Source organism: Athene cunicularia (genome assembly GCF_003259725.1).
Source record: "Athene cunicularia isolate RWA chromosome 3 unlocalized genomic scaffold, athCun1 chr3_part1, whole genome shotgun sequence".
NCBI lineage: Eukaryota > Metazoa > Chordata > Aves > Strigiformes > Strigidae > Athene > Athene cunicularia.
In genome coordinates this window covers 94654800-94673902 of record NW_020799097.1, presented here as the reverse complement: position 1 = coordinate 94673902, position 19103 = coordinate 94654800, and the positions used below count along the sequence as shown (strand labels likewise).

The 19103-nt window shown below is 37.8% G+C and overlaps 1 protein-coding gene across 2 annotated transcripts in view; it reads right to left on the bottom strand.

Moving 5' to 3' along the window:
• PPP1CB (protein phosphatase 1 catalytic subunit beta) overlaps positions 1 to 19103 on the bottom strand; it is a 34388-nt gene that overhangs the window by 10375 nt on the left and 4910 nt on the right. Inside the window, exons 2-5 of one of the 2 annotated variants that reach the window (XM_026846495.1) lie at positions 16159 to 16162; positions 6527 to 6658; positions 2921 to 3151; positions 2452 to 2556 (exon numbers count right to left, since the gene is read on the bottom strand). In XM_026846495.1, coding sequence (XP_026702296.1) covers positions 2452 to 2556; positions 2921 to 3151; positions 6527 to 6626 — 436 coding nt within the window. In that variant the 5' untranslated portion in view covers positions 6627 to 6658; positions 16159 to 16162. Of the gene's footprint in view, positions 1 to 2451; positions 2557 to 2920; positions 3152 to 6526; positions 6659 to 8087; positions 8140 to 16158; positions 16163 to 19103 lie in introns of those variants that run through there. The other variant, XM_026846494.1, reaches the window with a different exon arrangement.

Here is a 19103-nt window from a genome sequence, read left to right as displayed (position 1 = left end):
TGAAAGATCCTTTCAGCGGCATGAACATTTGAAGACAAGTATGGCAAAAAGGATTGATTTATATTGTGAGATAGAGAACTCAAACCAGATGATGCCCAGAAAAGTCTAGGTTAAAAAAATCTGACTGAGGATTTAAGCTATTGTAGATAACCTACTGGGGTAAGTTAGGTGCCTTTTGTTTTACTATGTTATGCGGTTTTGCAAAGTTTTATTATATATCCCAGAGGACAATATTTTTAAAATAAACTATGCAAAAATGCGCAATATAGTAAAAAAGGCACCTACCTTATATCTACATGCTAGCTTCAACCTCCAGCAGAGTTGAATGGTTTATGTTGCTGCCTCAGTGTTTATTATAGTAGTAACATCATGAAAAGGCGCTGAGAGTCCATGACTTCATGGGATCTGGAATGCAGTTTGGATAGGATTGGAGAAGAGCAGAAAAAGGGCAAAATTTATGTGCTGAATGTCCACTTTCAATTATTAGGAGCACACAGCGCATTTAATAGTCTTTTCACTTTATTTCACAGCCGCAGATCAGTTGTGAGTGATAGTCATTCCAGTTACAGATGAAGCCTGTACAAGTTTAAGGGACAATTATCATTCAATAAATATTGCTTTTTGTAACAGGATCCTTAAAGCATACTATGCACAAAATAAAAGTTCTCCTATTGATTAAACAAGAGATTAATCCCCAAGATATTATAACAATTCATTTATAATAAAGCTTTATTTGTTTTCCTTGAAAAATACTTTTCTAGGCTTCTTGCTCCTAAGTCAGGTCTCAAGTGCATATACACACAAAACTATCAAATTTGTCACAGAACATAGCATTCTACTCTACCTGCTAAGCTTCCCTGATTATCTTCTACCACCCATCTAAGCTTGTTTGCCTAAAACACCACAGTATTTTGTCACTGTTCATTCTCTACTGTTTTCCAAATAAAACAAAATTTGAAAACGTGGAATGATAGTAAAGGAATAATTCCTTCATCAGCTTTTTTGAGAACAAATTTATTACATAGCTTTAGCCACTGATAATCAGCTACCTTGGTGCAGAAATTATTTTGTATATCACATTCTAAAAAATTATGATATCTAGCTCAAAATAGGTACCAGTTCTAAAGAAAAAAAGATGACAACACACCACACTGACTGCAAATGAGATGAAAAGATAACCAGTTGAGAAAAAATACTTTAACATGTCCATGCTACCTGGAGACTGGCAGATTCAGCTCTCTATCACTGCATTAATTTCATATTTAGAGACATGACAATACCTCAGAGCATATAATGCTAAGACTCTAATAGCTTATATTAGCAGGTACTGAGGGCAGAAGCTTTTAATACAAGATGCAAGAAGAGCCAGAATCATTTCTACAGAACATTCCATACAGGCAGAGCTCTTGCAAAGGTACCTGTAATTATTAAAGGCAAGATGACAGCCTTCAATACAACCTCACAAAGTCTGGAAAAGCCTGCTCAGGAATTCTGGTTACATGCTATTTCTAATTCCAAATGGACTTGTTCAGTCAAACTGCAGTGCTCTCACTTCCACTGATCTCTAATTACCTCACTGACAATGCAGGTGTCACACCCACCAGACCTTCTGGATCACTCAGTGCAAGGCATCAAGCTGCTTTTTAATAGAGGTAGTTGGAAAGACAACTAAAAAAAGGCAGGACAGCTCTTACAAGTAATTTGAAATTGTTGCTAACTGTTTGACTCTTCAAGGTCCTGAAAACCTGTGAGCATCACTGCCTGTAAAAACATGGGGAGTCCCCTTCTACAAAGAAGAGTGCCTAAGTAAGTTCCAATATTCAGACGCATCACATGCCTCAAGTCAGATCAACACCAAACACTTTTTTCACTACAAGAACAGGGTAGCACTGGGACAGGTGCCCATAGCATGCAGACTTTTTCCAAAAGTGAAGGTTTTATGGACTCGGAGCAAGCCATGGCTGACCTGCTTGAATGTTAACAAATATCTTTCTTCAAGCGTCAGGCTTAACTATGTGACCTCAGAGGTCCCTTCCACCAACATCTTATGAAACCAGCTAAAGAGGCCAAGACTATAGAGCTGCGGTTACCTGTGAAAGTTATTTTTTCAGTTCACTTCTACGGATGCCGATGTTAGCTAAGGCTGCACTGATAGAGGGTAACGGCAACAAGTCATGTGGCAAATCAAGCAAGAATTCTAGCATTCAGTATCCTACAGAGGGCCATACAGATGCAGAATTGATGTACTTGCCCTCCCTCAGGCAAAGGGCCATGTGTATCAGGTAACGATTATATCTGCCTGCTGCCAGGCCCACAGACAAGCACAAGGCATAACAGCAGCCTCTCAGTCTCCAGCTAAATATGAGGTATGCATATCCACACCCCATTTGGTATAAGCATTAACCCAAAGATCAGTTTAGACACAGCTTTTAAAAGTAGTGGTCAGCTTACCTCCATGACAACAGAAGATCTTCTCATCCACAATGGCTGCAATAGGCAGACAGTTAAAACAGTCTGTGAAGGTCTTCCACAGCTTAATGTTGAATCTCCGTTTGCCTACAAGAACAGTGCCTGATATTAGTTGTTTTCTTAAAGCCAACATGCAATACCTATCACAACCTGACCAAAAATGCTAGCAAACTGTCTTCACAGGGCTTTATTCCTGTCAGTGTACTTAGGTTTTAGTCTCCTGCAACAGCATTTCAAGGACATCAGAAGAGAAAATACTAATTCTCTAGAGTGACTTGAACCTTGATTTGAATATTCACAGTACTTTGAATTTACTGTACTTTGAAATATTTGAATATTGAATGTTCACAGAATATTGAAATCCTTGCAGTACAAGAGTCACTACTAGAAACATCTCCAAAACACAGTATCAGTCTGTTACAGTCTTTCAAAGGAAATAGGTTTTGCTTACATTCATCATAGAATCCATAGATCCGATTGATGCTAGCACACTCGTGATTTCCTCTTAAGAGAAAGAAGTTTTCTGGGTACTTGATTTTATATGCCAGTAATAGGCAAATTGTTTCCAGAGACTGTTTGCCTCTGTCTACATAATCTCCAAGGAAAAGATAATTAGCTTCCGGTGGGAATCCTCCATACTCAAATAATCGAAGCAAGTCTGTATACTGACCATGAATATCACCTGAATGAGAAAATGTTTACCAAGGATTAGTACAATAACATAAGGATACACAAATCAAGAAAAGTCAGCTAATCACTTTTTATTAGTTGATCTTAAAAAAGCATTAATATTTCCTTCAAAAACAGACTTGGCAATATGTATTAGAAAGGTGAAAATCATGTTAATATTACAAACTGAAGTCCTCACTAAATGTAAATAACCCGCAGTATCTGCAGAACTGCTGTGTCAGTTATGAAACCAGTCTGAAAACCAAAAACTACAGAAGTTTTCACAATTAAGCATAAGCTTTCTAACCAAGCTCTAATTTGTTCAAATTAAAACAAGATCACAAAGAAAACCTCTAATTGAACTGTTACATGGCCAGGAAGCCAATGTATTAAGGAAAAAGTCAATTATTTACTGCAAAACCCATCAGTAACAAATCCAGATAGAGAGAGAAACTGAAAATTGCACTGGCAGAGAGCACTTACTTCAAAGGTGAACTGCTCATCCTCCTGTAACGGCACTGTACTAAGATTTCCATTCCCCAGCATTTAGGGTAACTCTTCCTTTGATGCAATTATTCATATAAGAACAATACAGAAACTCAAAGACTGATATCCCTTACAAGATATTCAACAATGTAGTTATATCTTAGGAAAAATAACTGTCATGTTACTCATCACACAGACAGCTTTAAAATTAAGCTGACTTCCCATGGAACAGTTCTGTGTGGCAATTACAATACCACAGCATATCATATCAGTCTAGCAAAAGCTAACTATCTGTGAGCTGCCCATAAGGTCAAAGATACCAAAGTTGCTCTACAGTAACCTGTAGAATACATGAGATGTATTCCAACTGACTGTGAAATTCATTACCAAAGTGACTGAATGCAAAAAAGCTATGCAACGAACCCTTAGCACAAGCTGTATGCTGTTTAAATTTAGCATCTCCAGGTCCCTTACACTAAGCATTCTATAAATGCATTTTCACTTTTGCTGCTTGTTCAGTGGCAAAATCCCAACTTTGTTAAGCACAGCTATTCTCCAGTAGAGAGTTAGATACTATGGCCTTAAAGCAAAAAACCCACATACACATCTCTACAACTTTTTCCATAATCTTTAAAAAAGAAAAAAGGTTCCTAAACCTATATGCTTTCCAGTTCAATTCTTAACGCATAGAGAGGTAAGAGTACATAACTATATTCCTCTTTACTGTGTCAGAAGTGCAATACTTCCTCCTTTAGGGAGCATTCTTCTGTAACTACTTCTCACTCAGGAATAAGAATCATCCACCATTTACCCCTAATAATGGGGAACACTATCCACTACCCAACTGTAGGCACAATCTGAAGTTTCACTGGCTAAAAAAATTTTCATATATGTTGCAACAAGAACTATTGCTATCCTACTTGATATTTAGAAATCTCCAGGTCACAATCAGAAGAAAACATAGAAGACTCAAATTGCTATGCTGACTCTAGTACTCCAGAACTACGCTATCAATACACACCACAAACTTCGCCACCACCAGAATTAACTGCAAAGTAAACATACTACAGAAAGAATATTATAATTGTGTTCACTGCCTAGGACTACTTTCAGTTACACTGAGCCAGAGGGGCCAAAGCACTTAAAGAGTAAAGGAATATTTTATAGAAACAATTTCTTAAAGGGACCATAGCATTTATTATTCCATTCAAGGCATTTAGCATTTTAAAATACAGCTTCACATGGGCACAAGTTGAAGTCTACCAGATACAAAGCCTTACAGTAAAAACTGCACCTATTTTAAAATGGACATTTACATAAGAACGTCTTTAATCTTACATTAAAACACAGCTATTCAAGATGTAAAAGCTTATTTTGAACTGACTTGATTATATGACAAGACAATTCTACAATGGTTCTTCAGGCATTGCCTGAACACACTAAAATAGTAGTTCAAAGCAGTACAGTTGCATATTTTGCTTTTGGTGAAAGTGATCATCTTTCTTTCACTTTTATCTAAACACATCTTTGACAATTGCTCTAATATTAAATTTAGATGCACCTGACACTTCCTGGTGCAACCACTGTGTTTGGAACCCATTTAAAAAATAACAAATGCCTTATTTAACTGTGCATCTGCTACCCTATTATTGTGCACGTAACAATCCTTTAAACTGTCTCGATCTAAACAAACGAGAAACTAACTTTGAAGGAGGCTAATTATACTTTGCAGACCTTGACTTATGTACAATCTAAGTATGTGAGTTTTCATTTTTTCTTTATCTAGGAATATGATGAGACTACTGTAGTCTTTTCAGAGTTAACACACACAGTGTGGTAAATCTGGATTTTTACCTTCAATTTTATGTCATTAGGCAAGCTGGTCTGGTTTTTCCTCCTCACCCTACCAAGGAACTAGCTATTTAAAAATGACTTTGCCGTTAATAGTTTGTTAGGGGGGGTGATTTTTGGTTTTGGGTTTTTTTTAAATTGGTAACATCCTCTCAATGTAAGAAACACTGCTACACTAGCTCTGCCAGGAGGAAGCCTAGGAAGAAGCTAATCTATCTTTGTATATGTTAGTAATAACAAATTCAAAGACTGCTTCAATTTTAATACTATGACACTTTAAGAAGCCTAATTCAAGAAACTGTATGCTTTCTAAGTCTGTGTCTGCTGTTAATAACTCGAAGGATGATTACAAGCCAGTATTTACAATACTTTTGTAACAGTTTTTTTACAAGCTTGCATACCTAGCATCTTATAAAGGCTTGGAGAGGTAAAGAACACACACTTCTTAGCTTTATTCATATTTGACAGTAATAACTATGTATGTTAAAACCTGCTGTAAAGCTCAAGAAATTTATTATATGGTAACTAATCCTAATGTAACAGTCTGCATCCAGTTTTATTTTTTCAATTGAAAGACTAACAATGCTTGCTTTCTTCAACACCATTTTTGAAGTGTTCCATTTCACAACACCTAAAGATCTTTGTTTTGCTTACACTTTGAAGAAAGCAACTATAATATTAAACATTTGGGGTTTCTTTAAAGCAGTTAACTGCTTTTTGAAATAGTGATCAAAAGAGTAGCATCTCTGCGCAAGAAGTCCCTACAAAGTACAAGGGACAGGTTGCAAAATTTCCACCAAACCAGGGCACAAGCAGCTCTTATTGCCAACAGAACTTGCTCCTAAATAGTATAAGGAGCATCAGCAATCTACCATTAGCTGCCTCTTCTCAACTTAATCCAATCTAAATTGAAAATTAACCTTAAGACTGCAGACCTCACTCTCTATCACCCAAGTCAAGGTCACTTGCCTATCCCAGTATCCTTCCAACCCACGTAGCATACAACCAGATTAAGACACCTACAGAAAACATATATATGAAGTTTACATACCACAGATTTTCAGAGGTGCCTCTAGTTCCAGGAGAATAGGCTGGCTAAGAAATATTTCCCGTGATTTTATGCACAAGCCCCGAACTTCTGCTTCAGTCATCTGAACAATCTTCCCAGGACGACATCCTCGTACTGAAATGAGATGTTTAACAATGGAAGGTAACTATCACACAGATACAAAACAACAGATTAATGCAGATGCGCTGCATTTGAAATCTGTATTTGACAAAAAGCCAGCAGCACATTCCAACATAGCTACCATATGTGTTGTAATTCCGTATTCCAACAAATTCTAAAATTAATCTCTGATATTGTGGTAACCTGTGCTTAAAGGTCTGTATGCATACCTTTCTATTAAATCAGGTGATCAGAAGAGAACAATTTAAGCCTTGCTTTCGTCCACATTTGGACAAATAGCAATTTTAAAATGTTTAACAATCCCATTACACAAGAGTGTTCACAACAGGCAAAAAAATCCTGAACACACTGTTAAATTAGCACAAGATAAACTTCCTTAGGACTGTTGACTGCAACAGTCAATACAAAGACTACAGACATGTTTAGGGTTTACACTTTCGGAAACTGAAATTGCCATATTAGGAACATCACACTATAAACTGTGAAAGTTTGATGAAGTCTTCACTCATAAAATGGCTCTTGAGTTACTGGAACCTTTATGTCCAAAGACATTCTAAACAGAATGAAACTGAATTCCTAAACCAGTAAGTCAGGTACTCAGACCTATATTTAGCCCTAAGTTTTCAAAAGCATTCACATGTCATTGCACTCCAACCAACATCCTCTGGCAAGTTTATCTGCAGCTGCTTCTTTCCACAAATATCTATGATTCCTCTGTCAGAAGCTTTAATGTGTCTTTAATGAGGCAGCAAAATAGAACAAATGTGTCTGCACTTTGACTGATCCAGTTCAGTCTTGCATCTCAGCATAAACCAAACTTCAGAGTTCAAACTAATAAACCAGAATGTATCAGTGTCTGCAACAGGCAAACATCCTGTTCTGCCATCTGCTTTAGATGGAACCAACATTCAGCATTAAACCACAGTAATACCTACAAGAGAAGGTGGTTCAAAACTTTAGCAGTTCAAATCCAAATGCTTTCTAACTCAAGTGTAAGACATTACTTCAAAAAATTTTAGCTGTAACTTCAGAAGTCTAAGGTAGATCTGTGAACAGAATAGCAAAAACTAGTGCTTCACGCATAAAGTAAGTTCCTGCACTGCCTGCTACCCCTCCAAAACAGAAGATTAAGCTTCTGTTAGCTTTTAACATAACCTCCCTTTTCCTTCTATTTCCACCGAGCTCCTAGAAAACATAATTTACAGAGATCAGTATCATTACCTACATTGTGCAATGGGGAAAAAAGGGTATGAGGGAAAACAGCTTGTCCTAGGTCACCTACTACTACAGTCCAAAGTATTAAGCTCAAAAAGCTCTGCTTTGGTTATCACTGCATACTTTTCCCAGTGTAACTGCACATCTGGCTATTCCAGCACTGTGCCTTTAATTTTTACTTTTTATTTTTAAATAACACCAGACACACTTGTTAAACTGAGGTTAAGCAGCAGCCACAGGAACATGTGAAAAGACAGAAACGAAGAACGGTTTTCTTAAGCAGGGAAGAGATGTGAAACTAGATCCTGGGAGAGCCAGTTTGAGTGCCAAAATAGCAGGAGGGCTTGTCTATCTGCAGTGAGGAGACACTGAAATACTTCACTCATTAGAATCCCACAGGAACAAGGCTGTGGTATACAGGACTTTTCAGTGAAACTCTAAATCAGTACCAGGTGATAGTCACCATATGGTAAGTCACAGTCCTTTGCCAATTAAGATTTCAACTCTACTTGAGAAAGCAAGGAACTTTTTTGTAACACTTTTTTTTTTTTTTGGTTATTCTTCAAGCTAATGCTTGAAGATCTTGGCTTATATATCAGAAGAATGCAAAGGCAGACATTAGACAAAATCAAGGTGACTAGAAAACAAATGCCTACAGGCTTCCATTTCATCACATCTCAGACATCAACTATGTGATGCATATATAGATGCCTCTTCAGCCCCATAGAGATTATTAGCAAAAAAAAAAATTAAAAAAAAATCTCTAGCTTGACAGCTTTGCACAGGACTTGACTATACAATTTGTGGGGTACCAAAATGCTCCAATGATCTCCACCTTTTCAAATGCTTGCATTCTGGTAGCTTATAACGATCCCTTTCAAAGACCAGAAACTCATACTGATAAGCAGAACAAATTGTCACTATACATAAGAAATCTCCTAGCTGAAAGAGCAGTCTTAATACCACAATGCCTATCATTTGAAACAATTGTTATATTTTAAACCCATGGCTTACAACATCAAGGTCACACCGAAGAAGCACGCAGCATAATAAGCTTTTCAGTCCATTTTTCCTCTACAAACTGTGCATTCTTTTAACATGTTTTGATAAGCAATAACATTCTCCTCTGGTATTTAACCACTTTCATAATGTTTTGCAACACCATAATCAAGCAATTTCATGTAGATTAAAACCAAGTGACATAACTGCACACTTTTTACATCCACTCTAGTTTTGGAACTCAAACCCAGGAAAGGTCCCCGTACACATTAATATTACTGTAAGTAGCACCAGACCAAGCAGAGTCCAAAATTGAGACAGCAGTTCAAGGAGGACATGCACAATACTTAAAATAACTTTGATCCAATCAATATTTCTTAGAATATCAACCTTTAGCTCCCTTTGAAACTCACATGGAGATTTAAATTTGGAACAACTGCTTTATAGGACTGAGGCTTTAAGTGCTGCTGGATGTTTGTGCTAGAAGACATAGTGAACATGCAGCTCCTGACTTCAAAATTAACTGCCATAGTCAGTGAATGCAGTGTCTTGGTATTAGTTCCTTACTTGTTACAGTGGAGCCTTAAACATTGCAAGTCCTTGACAGACAAACCAACAAACAGGGCAGTAACTTATTACCACGTGTCAGATTCTCCAGATAAGAGAAGTTTCTACAACTATGGCAGGTATGTCGCATGCAGAAGAGGAGACAACACACACCTAATTGGTTGCAGTTACTTCCAACCCCTGGAAGGGTACAAATCTGGGCCACCACACCTTTGCAAAGGCACCCTTCACCTGAACAGACAGCAGCTTCACATAGCAAACACAAACTCAGTTACATCTGAAGAAGTCAGAGCCTAGGGTTTCATGAGGAATAATCATGAATAACAGAGTTAAGAGCAACAAAGTTTTCTCCCACAATCCACTGATCAATAGCAGTACTACATATTGAAAAAATGAGAGGCTACTGTGACCCTGGAAGCCTCAGCACTTCACTGGATTGGCAAAGGCACTAATAAAAGGTTCACTAAGTAACCACCCAGAACAGTTGTGCCCCAGTTGACGTACTAGTACACAAGCAAGAGTAAGCACATCTTTCACCAGCTAACACTATAACTAGAATCTTGTTCAAGTTTCCTTGATGCAGCTGAGCACTATATGGACTGTAAACAAGAGCATCTCTTACCACATTTAGTTTACCAAGAGCCAAATCTCCAAGAACCAATTTCAGAAGAGGTTATAAAAATGAGATTAAGATTGTAAGTGATGTTGTTCAGTCATTTACAAATTGCTATAGCTAACCATTCTTAAAACATGCAAGTCATAGCTGTATGCACTGTAAAAATCTGTAGCTCACAAAAAGCCTTTAAGAGCATCGGGAAACCATCATTTTTAATGGCTGTCATTTACCCAGAGCAGAAAGAGCATCTCAACATTAGATGTAAATTAATTCTCTTTAATCTAAAATGCAGATGTTGTAAACAAGCTTTGATTTACATAGAAGTCTTTGGTAGGGACAACAATTCCTGTTGTAATACACTATCCCACAACAAGTCTTTGCTGCAAGAAGCTTAAAAAAGACTGACATAGCAGGGAATAAAGAGAATTAAAAGCAACTATATGCATTGCACTGTCAGGCTATTATTTTAGCACAACAGATCCTACAGTAATCCCAAACCTGCTCTAATCAATATTAAAATGGTCTCTGCATCTACACAAGCTTTGAGAAGCAACTTTAGCAAGTCTAACCACAATTAGTAATCCAAGGCATGAAAGAAAAACTTCAGCAAAAATAATAATTATTTTTGTAATCCCTCCAAATTCATACCAAAGAGTAGCAGATTATGTAAGGCAACACAGGAGAGGAAGAAAATAAATAACACTAAGGAAAGTGGGTCAAGGACTGGCTGTTGTAAGTTCTTTGAGTATCACTTTCTGCCATATTTTTTCATGAACTGGAGAAAATACATTTAACCTATTCTGTCACACTGCTTCTGGTATGCCTCTCACTCTAAGTAACCGAACTGCTCATTTTGTGGCATCACTAATAGAAGTTTCAATTACTAAGTCAGCTGTGGTATGCACAGCTGTCCTAAGCATTTACACTGTGTTTTCCAATACTACATGCGTCCTGTTTACTGGACAAACCCAGACTTATAACTCTCAAAAAATTGGGCCAGCATTATTGCTAAGCAGCAGTCTTCTTTCCCTACACTTTGCTTTTTTTTTTTTTTCCAGGCATATGCATTTATGTGGCCATGCAGTAAACTGCATCAGTTAACTGATTTTTTTTCCTAGTACAAACAAAACAGAAATATAGTCTAGATATTTCCCCAAGCTGGAGTCTACATCCATTGTGAACTTGGGCTAGAACTAGTGAAGAAATAAGCAGCTGGTTCTCTTCCTTTTCACAATAGCTCCAGCCAAGCTTATTTCTGAAATTTTGGCTTTTAAGATCTATTTTGCCAGAGAATATCTAAAAAAAACCCCAACCAAACTACAGCACAAGACTTCAAGCATGCAATTTCACAAGCTTACAGTGTGACATGTTGTGTGTCCCCCCAACAATCTGTGGAATGTTTAATGATTGATGATTAGCAACTTCCATCAATAACTATTTCACTTCAAAGTACTTTGGAGTATTTGGTTAATCCTGAACAGCTTCAATAGCAAAAGCAGAATGGATTTGGAAGCCAAAGGTGACATTACATATGACATGGGAAAAAAAACGAACAGTCCTTACACTGATTTTTGGCAACATATTCTGAAGTTATCTGCTCTCAGCTTTTTTAAAATCCAAGTTATATATTTTTATGGTTTTAAGTCAGGAATCCTACACTGGATTTTAAAATGTATTTCATTTTGGAAAGCAAAACTTCTACTCCCTGAAAATATTTTCTATTATTTAAATTGTTCAGTTGGCATCCAGAAGCAGCCAACCACTATCTTGCAGCAAAACACTGAGAGTTAAGCCAGCAATACAAGTTTTCAAAGTTTTCAAATTGCCGTAACAGAACTCAGCTTAGAATGGCTTTCATTCATGTGTTACACTGGTGGACAACAATAATATAACTGAAGCCCTTCCAGAGCTTTCCTCAATTCAGTAAGAAGCATGTTGCTGAATATACAGCTCCTCTGCATGGTGTACACAGCAAAGCCCTGTACCTTTCCTATGGTACATCACTCAATCTTCCAACTAAAAATAGAAGAATCAGCCTTTCAGGGAGTTTTTTCCTTAAGAACTGTGCTTTTATATCCACGTAATTTGAAAATCTTAATAAATTTGCCTTTGCTGGATGCTCTTATGTATTTTGCTGAAGATCAGCAACTGCTTGTGAACTCATTTTAGCAGGACTTATTTAACATCAAACACAAATTCACTGCAGAGTAAGAGACTGCCCATGACTTTAATTTCTAACCAGGAAAATAACGAATGGTGTTCTTCTACCCAAACTTCAATTTACATTCTTAAAATATATACTACCCGGCAGAATTAATGCTCATGGAGGAGGAGCTACATTAGAAACTAGTATGTAAAGTTGCTTCAGGGGATACCCAAATAAGCCCATGAAAACATGTAAGTGTCCCTACACCAACCTTCACCCATTATATTTGCTTTTCATGGACAACCTACTTCCTTACAGAGGTTCCATGAACTGATGGTCTCAGCCATTCTGTATCACACACAGTTCCAAGAACTGCTGCATTCAAGGTTGAAGGACAAGATCATGTTAGTTACTCCATTCTGTAATCAAAAATGTGTAAGCCTAATGCTTGTTATTGGTCTACATTTACTGTTTGCTTAATGACACTTGAACCTAAAACTCATGCACCAAGCAAAGCATGAAGTAGAAGCCTCTCACTATGCTGTATTATACAAAGTGATAGCAGCTGCTATTCTAGTCCACCTGGAAGGCTAACCTAGCATAAAAATCTTATAAAACAAAGAATTTCAGCTTCCTTCTCAATGTCTGACTTCCTTTCCCTCTAAAGCAGCACTAATGAAATTCCTAAAAGTTGAGGAAGGTAGATGCAAATTACAAAATTACTTCATAACTCCTGAGAAATATCAAGGACAGAAGTTACTTAAGTTGAAATACAAAAAGCTAGGGTTTAACTCTACTTTTGCACCTCTTCAACTTCTCAGGTATTTAACTGATATGGTTATGTGGGATATATATGCAGAAGCTTTGTATCAAGCTTGGTATTAACAAAACACAGATGATGGTGCTGTGAAACTAAGACAACCTATCCTATGTATCAAGACAAACCACACAACAGTAAGAGAAGGCAGTAAACAAGTCCATTTCTGTGTTCAAATTACAAACCAGATACATTTCACATTACAGGTGCTTCAGTTGTAGTTAAGAGTAGATTGCCGTCACACACCCCCTTCACCGAGTAGAGCATCAGACTTTACTAACAGCCAAATACAGTAACGCTTGACTTCACAGTGCTAAACCATATATTGTTTTGGTTGGTTTGTTGTTTTCCCTTTTTTAAAGAGTCACATACCTACATTTGGTGGTCACTAACGAGAATTTAATTGCTACTATCAAGTATTAAAAATCCTCTTATCTACATTAAATAAAAAGTGTTTTTTCCCCTTTTATACTATGGTTTAGCCATACCGTGAGCAAGACACTGAATGACTCAAGTAAAAACTGTGCTGCGGAATAATTAAATGAAACAGTTACTGAATCATGTAGCCTTCAAGGGGCAAAACAGCCAGACAGCATAAAGGAACACCAGTACACACTGCCTGACACTGGGCTCTTGGCCTTCACTGAAATTTTTCAAGCCAACTATTCCAGTCGTCATGTACTTCTAAAGCTAAAGATGAACTGGCTGATTCCCGCACTACTGTACAAACCCAGAAACTAACATCATTATTTCTATCCCCTCTCCCTGTTTAATACAATACCTACCCTTCCAGAGACACATGAAAAGTATTTTCTTTCTCTAAAGACTAATTCAAAAATACATCATTTGCGATAAATGCTTTAAGTTCTTCTTGTTTATTTTTCTAATAGCAGATTAGCCAGTGACTGCACACCAAACCAGGTAATAATCCTTGTTCATTCAAGGTTCACCTCCACGGTTTGTTTATATAGTTCTGCAACAGATCATTAAGGCCTATTTTTGTTCTCTACAACTGCCCCTCTTTTTCAGCATCAGTTACAGAGCTTGTGGAACTGCAGACACTACCACTGTATCATACCACACCATCAGGCTTGCTGGATACATTACTTATAGTTAAGACAATAACTAAACAAGAAACACGTTATTGACCATAATACATTAGGCCAGTAGCTCCACAAGCATTTAAAACCAATAAAGAAAACCTCTATTATTTCATAAGCATTTCAAATCCAACATCATTTGAAAAATTTATTAGTATTCAAATTTCTATTTTTATCACAACCTTCAAGACCTCTGACACTAAGAAAATGAAGGTTGCAGTTTTCTTAGAAGACATGATCTCACATGGTAAGAACACTACACAACCAGCTTTTAAAGCAATCAAAAAAAAAAATCACTTTGAGTTGAACATTGAAGCAATAACCATTCTTCGCATCTACTAGAAGTTTGACAATTCTTTTCTTGGACAAGTATTTCCCTGATTTCTGGATGGATTGGTACTATCAAAACTAGTAGGCCTCCTAGCCTTACCAAAAATAGTTTTGTTTTATAGAGCTGAACCACATCAAGTTCCAGGGAATTAATTTTAATTGTTAATTTTAAACAAGGTAGTTAGATTTATACTAACAAGGGGTCCTGTCTAGAAAAGGTAAATCTGTTTGTACAGCTATATAAATAAACCCTCTTCTGAGAAATCCAGCTTGTATTTAAGGCCACTGCACATCTGGGTCCTCTCAAGTACATCCTCTCTTCCATATGGTAAAACTCCTTAGCATTTACCAAGATAGATACCTATATATTTGAAAATTAACTCCAATCCAGCTGGGCTGCCTTGTATCCAGAAATTGAGACACATACAGCACAGAAACAGGAAGCCCAACACCCAGACATAAATACATCAGCCTTACTTAACACATCCACAGCACTCTACAAGTAAGGCCACACCTGTTCCAGCATCCTTGCTTTGATATAGAGGGGACTCTTCCACACATCAAAGTTTAAACTAGTTTAGAGCCTGGCTTAAATGTAAACCTGATGTATCCATTCAGCTCAGCATATTTGCAAATTTGAGGGCATTTCCCACAGAGCAATACATTGTATGCCTAGATGGGACTAAACACAACACAAGTACGTAGCTATTTCAGCTGCAGAAACTAAGAAAAACTGTTGAAAGAAGAAAAACTTCTCTATTCACTCTGGAGAAGGGAAGGCTCCAGCAAGACCTTTTTGTGGCCTTTCAATACTTACAGAGGGCTTATAAAAGATGGGAACAAAATTTCTAGTAGGGCCTCTAGCAATAGAACAAGGGGTAATGGTTTTAAACTAAAAGAGGGTAGATTCAGGCTAGATATAAGGAATAAATTTTCTATGAGGGTGGTAAAACACTGTAAGATGTTGCCCAGAGAGGTGGTAGATGCCCCATCCCTCGAAACATTCAAGGTCAGGTTGGAAAGGGCTCTGAGTGAACTGATTTAGCTCAGGATGTCCCTGATCACTGCAGGGGGGGTTGGACTAGGCAGCCTCTAAAGGTCCCTTCCAACCCAAACTACTCTGTGATTCTATATTCCCCATCTGCTGTACAGTCTCACATGCATGCATACTCCTGTACTGTCCACAGCCAGAATGGACTAGGAAAATCTATCCACCAGATGGCATAGCTGGGAAAGTAGGAAGAAAACAAAAAAAAACCCTACCCACAAAAAAAGTCTGCATACTGAAGCAAAGACAAGGCTATCATCTTTATTTGTACCACAGTGGAATTAAGTCTGACCCATAACTAGAATTCTAAATATCAGAGCAAGAAGGAAACAGTCTTAAGACTAATTTGGCTTATTCACTTTTATGGTGACATATCAGTGCAAAAGTGTTTTAGCAAAGCTACAGAATTTTGTATTTACATGACCTGTAAACCTTTGTAGATTAATTTATGAGTGATTTCTTTACCAAAAGCAGCCTTATAATAAGCTCAAAGTATCGCCAAGATCAGTCAGGCACCCATCTAAGAGCACTAGCATCTCCTTCACTGTTCTAGTGTTTAGTTCCTAAACAGGAATTGGAAGGCTGAAGGTAGAGGAAGTAAGAGAAAGCATTGTTACGTTCTGACTTTATGCATACAGTATACACTTTAGTTTTACCTTCCTCCAAATAGAAGCTATTTATAAGGTTCACTAGCTAGTAACCAAGTACTAGGCACACTGCAAGAGAAAGCAAATTCAAAGAGCACTTACCATTCCTAAATTCACCACTTAATGAATAAAGAGCTTAAGAACTTGGTATGTGCAAAAGAACATCGAAATTAAAAGCTGATGTCCTAGAAGACTATCACCATGCATTACACTATGTTTGAGTCTTTCTGAAAACTATCCCAAATTTAACTCAAGAATTAATCAATCTGGCTTTCAGCACTCAAAAGATCTCTAAAATAAGGCCACATTCAAAATAAGCATGTATGCACAGGTGTTGAGAGTTGGGATGTTGTTCTTGATGAATTCTCCCAAGCAGCCTGGCTATAGGCCACCTCATATCCGTAACTCAGAAAAAAGAAGGAAAAAAATACACACATGGAAGGTAAGATGATATAAGGAAGTAATTCCAATCAAAAGGTAAGCAGATGTGTCATATAACCCAAAAGATATGTAGTCTTGAGCAACAAGGGTAAAAACAGAGTAACCTAATTAAAGTAGAAGCAAGAACTCATGACAGCTAATATCACAGCCTAGAAACAGGTGTCACCAACCAGCATCGCAATGACAGCAGGGAAGTTTCCTGCTGCTGTGGCTTTTGACATGTATTTGCTATCCGTTAAAACTGACGGGCAAGCAGCCACTGAGAGACAATTGTAGACTGCTATTTGTACTTAAAGCCATCCATTTCACTTAAAGTAACCAAAAGGACTAGATATGGACTGCATGACAACATTTCATATACATGTCTATTACTTCAATATGCATTTTTACAGCTCAAAAGCCATGTTTCCTTATCCTTTAAGTCAAAGTTGAAGTGTGAGTAATGGAGCCAAAAAACTTGCTTTAAACTAATTAATTGCTCCAGAGTTAAGAGTCAATAGAAATTTTTTGCGCAAGCAGCATGGGGAGGGATTCATACTCACTTTACCAGAACAGGTCAGCTAAGCAACAGCATGAGCTCCAGAATGTGAGCTGCCAATTGTACAAAAAACAAAGCTTCATTGTGAAACACTACTATTCGAACCACAGCTTAAAATATTATATGCTAGCAGTACAACAGATAAAAGATGTTAAATGGAAGCAAAAATAATTCATACAAAATGCATTCTTGTAATAGGTTTTTTCCCCCAAATAAAACCTGCAAGAACCTATTCCTTTTCAGATAAAAGATGTTGTACAAGGCACTCCTACTACTGTTAGTAGGTGTCAAGCAGAGAAAAAACAGCCCATTTCCCTTCAGATTCTTCCTAATCTCTGCTCAGAGGGAGAAAGACTAAGAAACAGAAATGAGAAATTACAAGCAAAGTTTTGTTCAGAAGTTGCACATACACATCCCTAAAGATTAAAGTAATATGGAATACAAAACACAGATTAGGTTGCTGGGACACAAGGAACCCAATCATGACACTAAAAACTACAAAGTTGCAACACAAGTATTTATGGTGTACCTAAAAGGTATGTAACATGTACTTTTTTAGAAAAAAAGATAAGCAGAGTAATATTTAAGATAACAGGGAGCAGAACAATCCAACAAGTTACATACCAAAACACTGCAGAATCCCCTCCTCTTAAAGCAATCTATATTTAAGTAACTATACTGATGAGCAAAAAGTACTTCTCAAATGTTATTTTTCAAAGTGTCTCTCAAAAAACCCACCACCACACATATACATGCTTTCTGATGTCCCCCAAAAATCTGCACTACAAAGTCAATGTTTACTAGGTTACTATTTGCTTTGTCTTAAAAACCTACCTACTAATCTGGGTTTCAACATCCAGAAAAAGGGAGTTTTATCTGTATTAGTGATCAAAGACAAACTTTGTCTGATGATACCTGCAGATTTCTTCATCCTATGCTACACTGCATACCTTAAATCACAAATACAAGCACAACCCCTTTATGTCTTTTAAAATGTTGATTTTATTGTTCATAATTAAGTTTCACATCTAAAAACAACAGACAGCAACCACTAAAAAAAATAAATCCAGAAAGCTCTAAAAACTCTACTTTGTAGTAACTCAGCTCAACAAAACTTTAAGACTTAGAAAACTTGTTTCACTTCCAGAACTGTACATGCTCCATAAATTCCTTTCTATAAGCCTTCTGCATAGTGATCCAACTATCCAAGGAGTACAGCAACCAAATAAGTGAACAGCGCATACCCACGCATGTACTCTCACCTCCAACATATCAGGTATTTGTTGAACGTGGAATGAAAGCTTCATGGGAGAAGAGGCCTAGGAAGACTAAATGTTCAAGACATAACTTTAAAAGAAAATGCTAGCAAGAATTCCTCCGCTTCTCCAAAAGCATTGAGTAAATCAGCTTCCTCCTTACTTTTAAGAAAAGTCTCACTACTTAATACACTTCACAGGTTTTTTTTAAAACCCTTCACAGCTTTTATTAGCCATCCATGAGGGTCACTTTTGGAGACTACCCCGTAGGCAGGCAGAGGAATGTTAGTGCACTAAATCCCTTTGCTTCCACTGACACTCACGTACGTACAACTCCACACCTACCGCAGCTTGTACATATAGTTTTAAACGCGGAAGACTGCGACCAACCCAACCCGAGGAAGGGATGAGGCCGCCCCTAAGCTCAGTTAGCGAGGCTTCTCCAGCTCGCCCCTCAACCAGGCAGCTGCAGCGGGGTGGGAAAGAAGGGAAGCTTGGGGTTCTTTCTTCCTTTTAAATGGGAAGGCAGCCGCCTCACCTAGACAGGGAGGACGGACCCCGCGCACGCCAGCGCCCACAGGGCGCGTAACGGCCCCTCCAAGGGGCTCCGCAGGGCCGGGCCCGGGTCTCGGGGAACCGGCCAGGCGCGCCAAGCCCCCTCCCGGCAGCCACCCCGGGCCCGGCGGCGCGGGGGAGGCGCTGCCCCCGCTCCCCTAGCC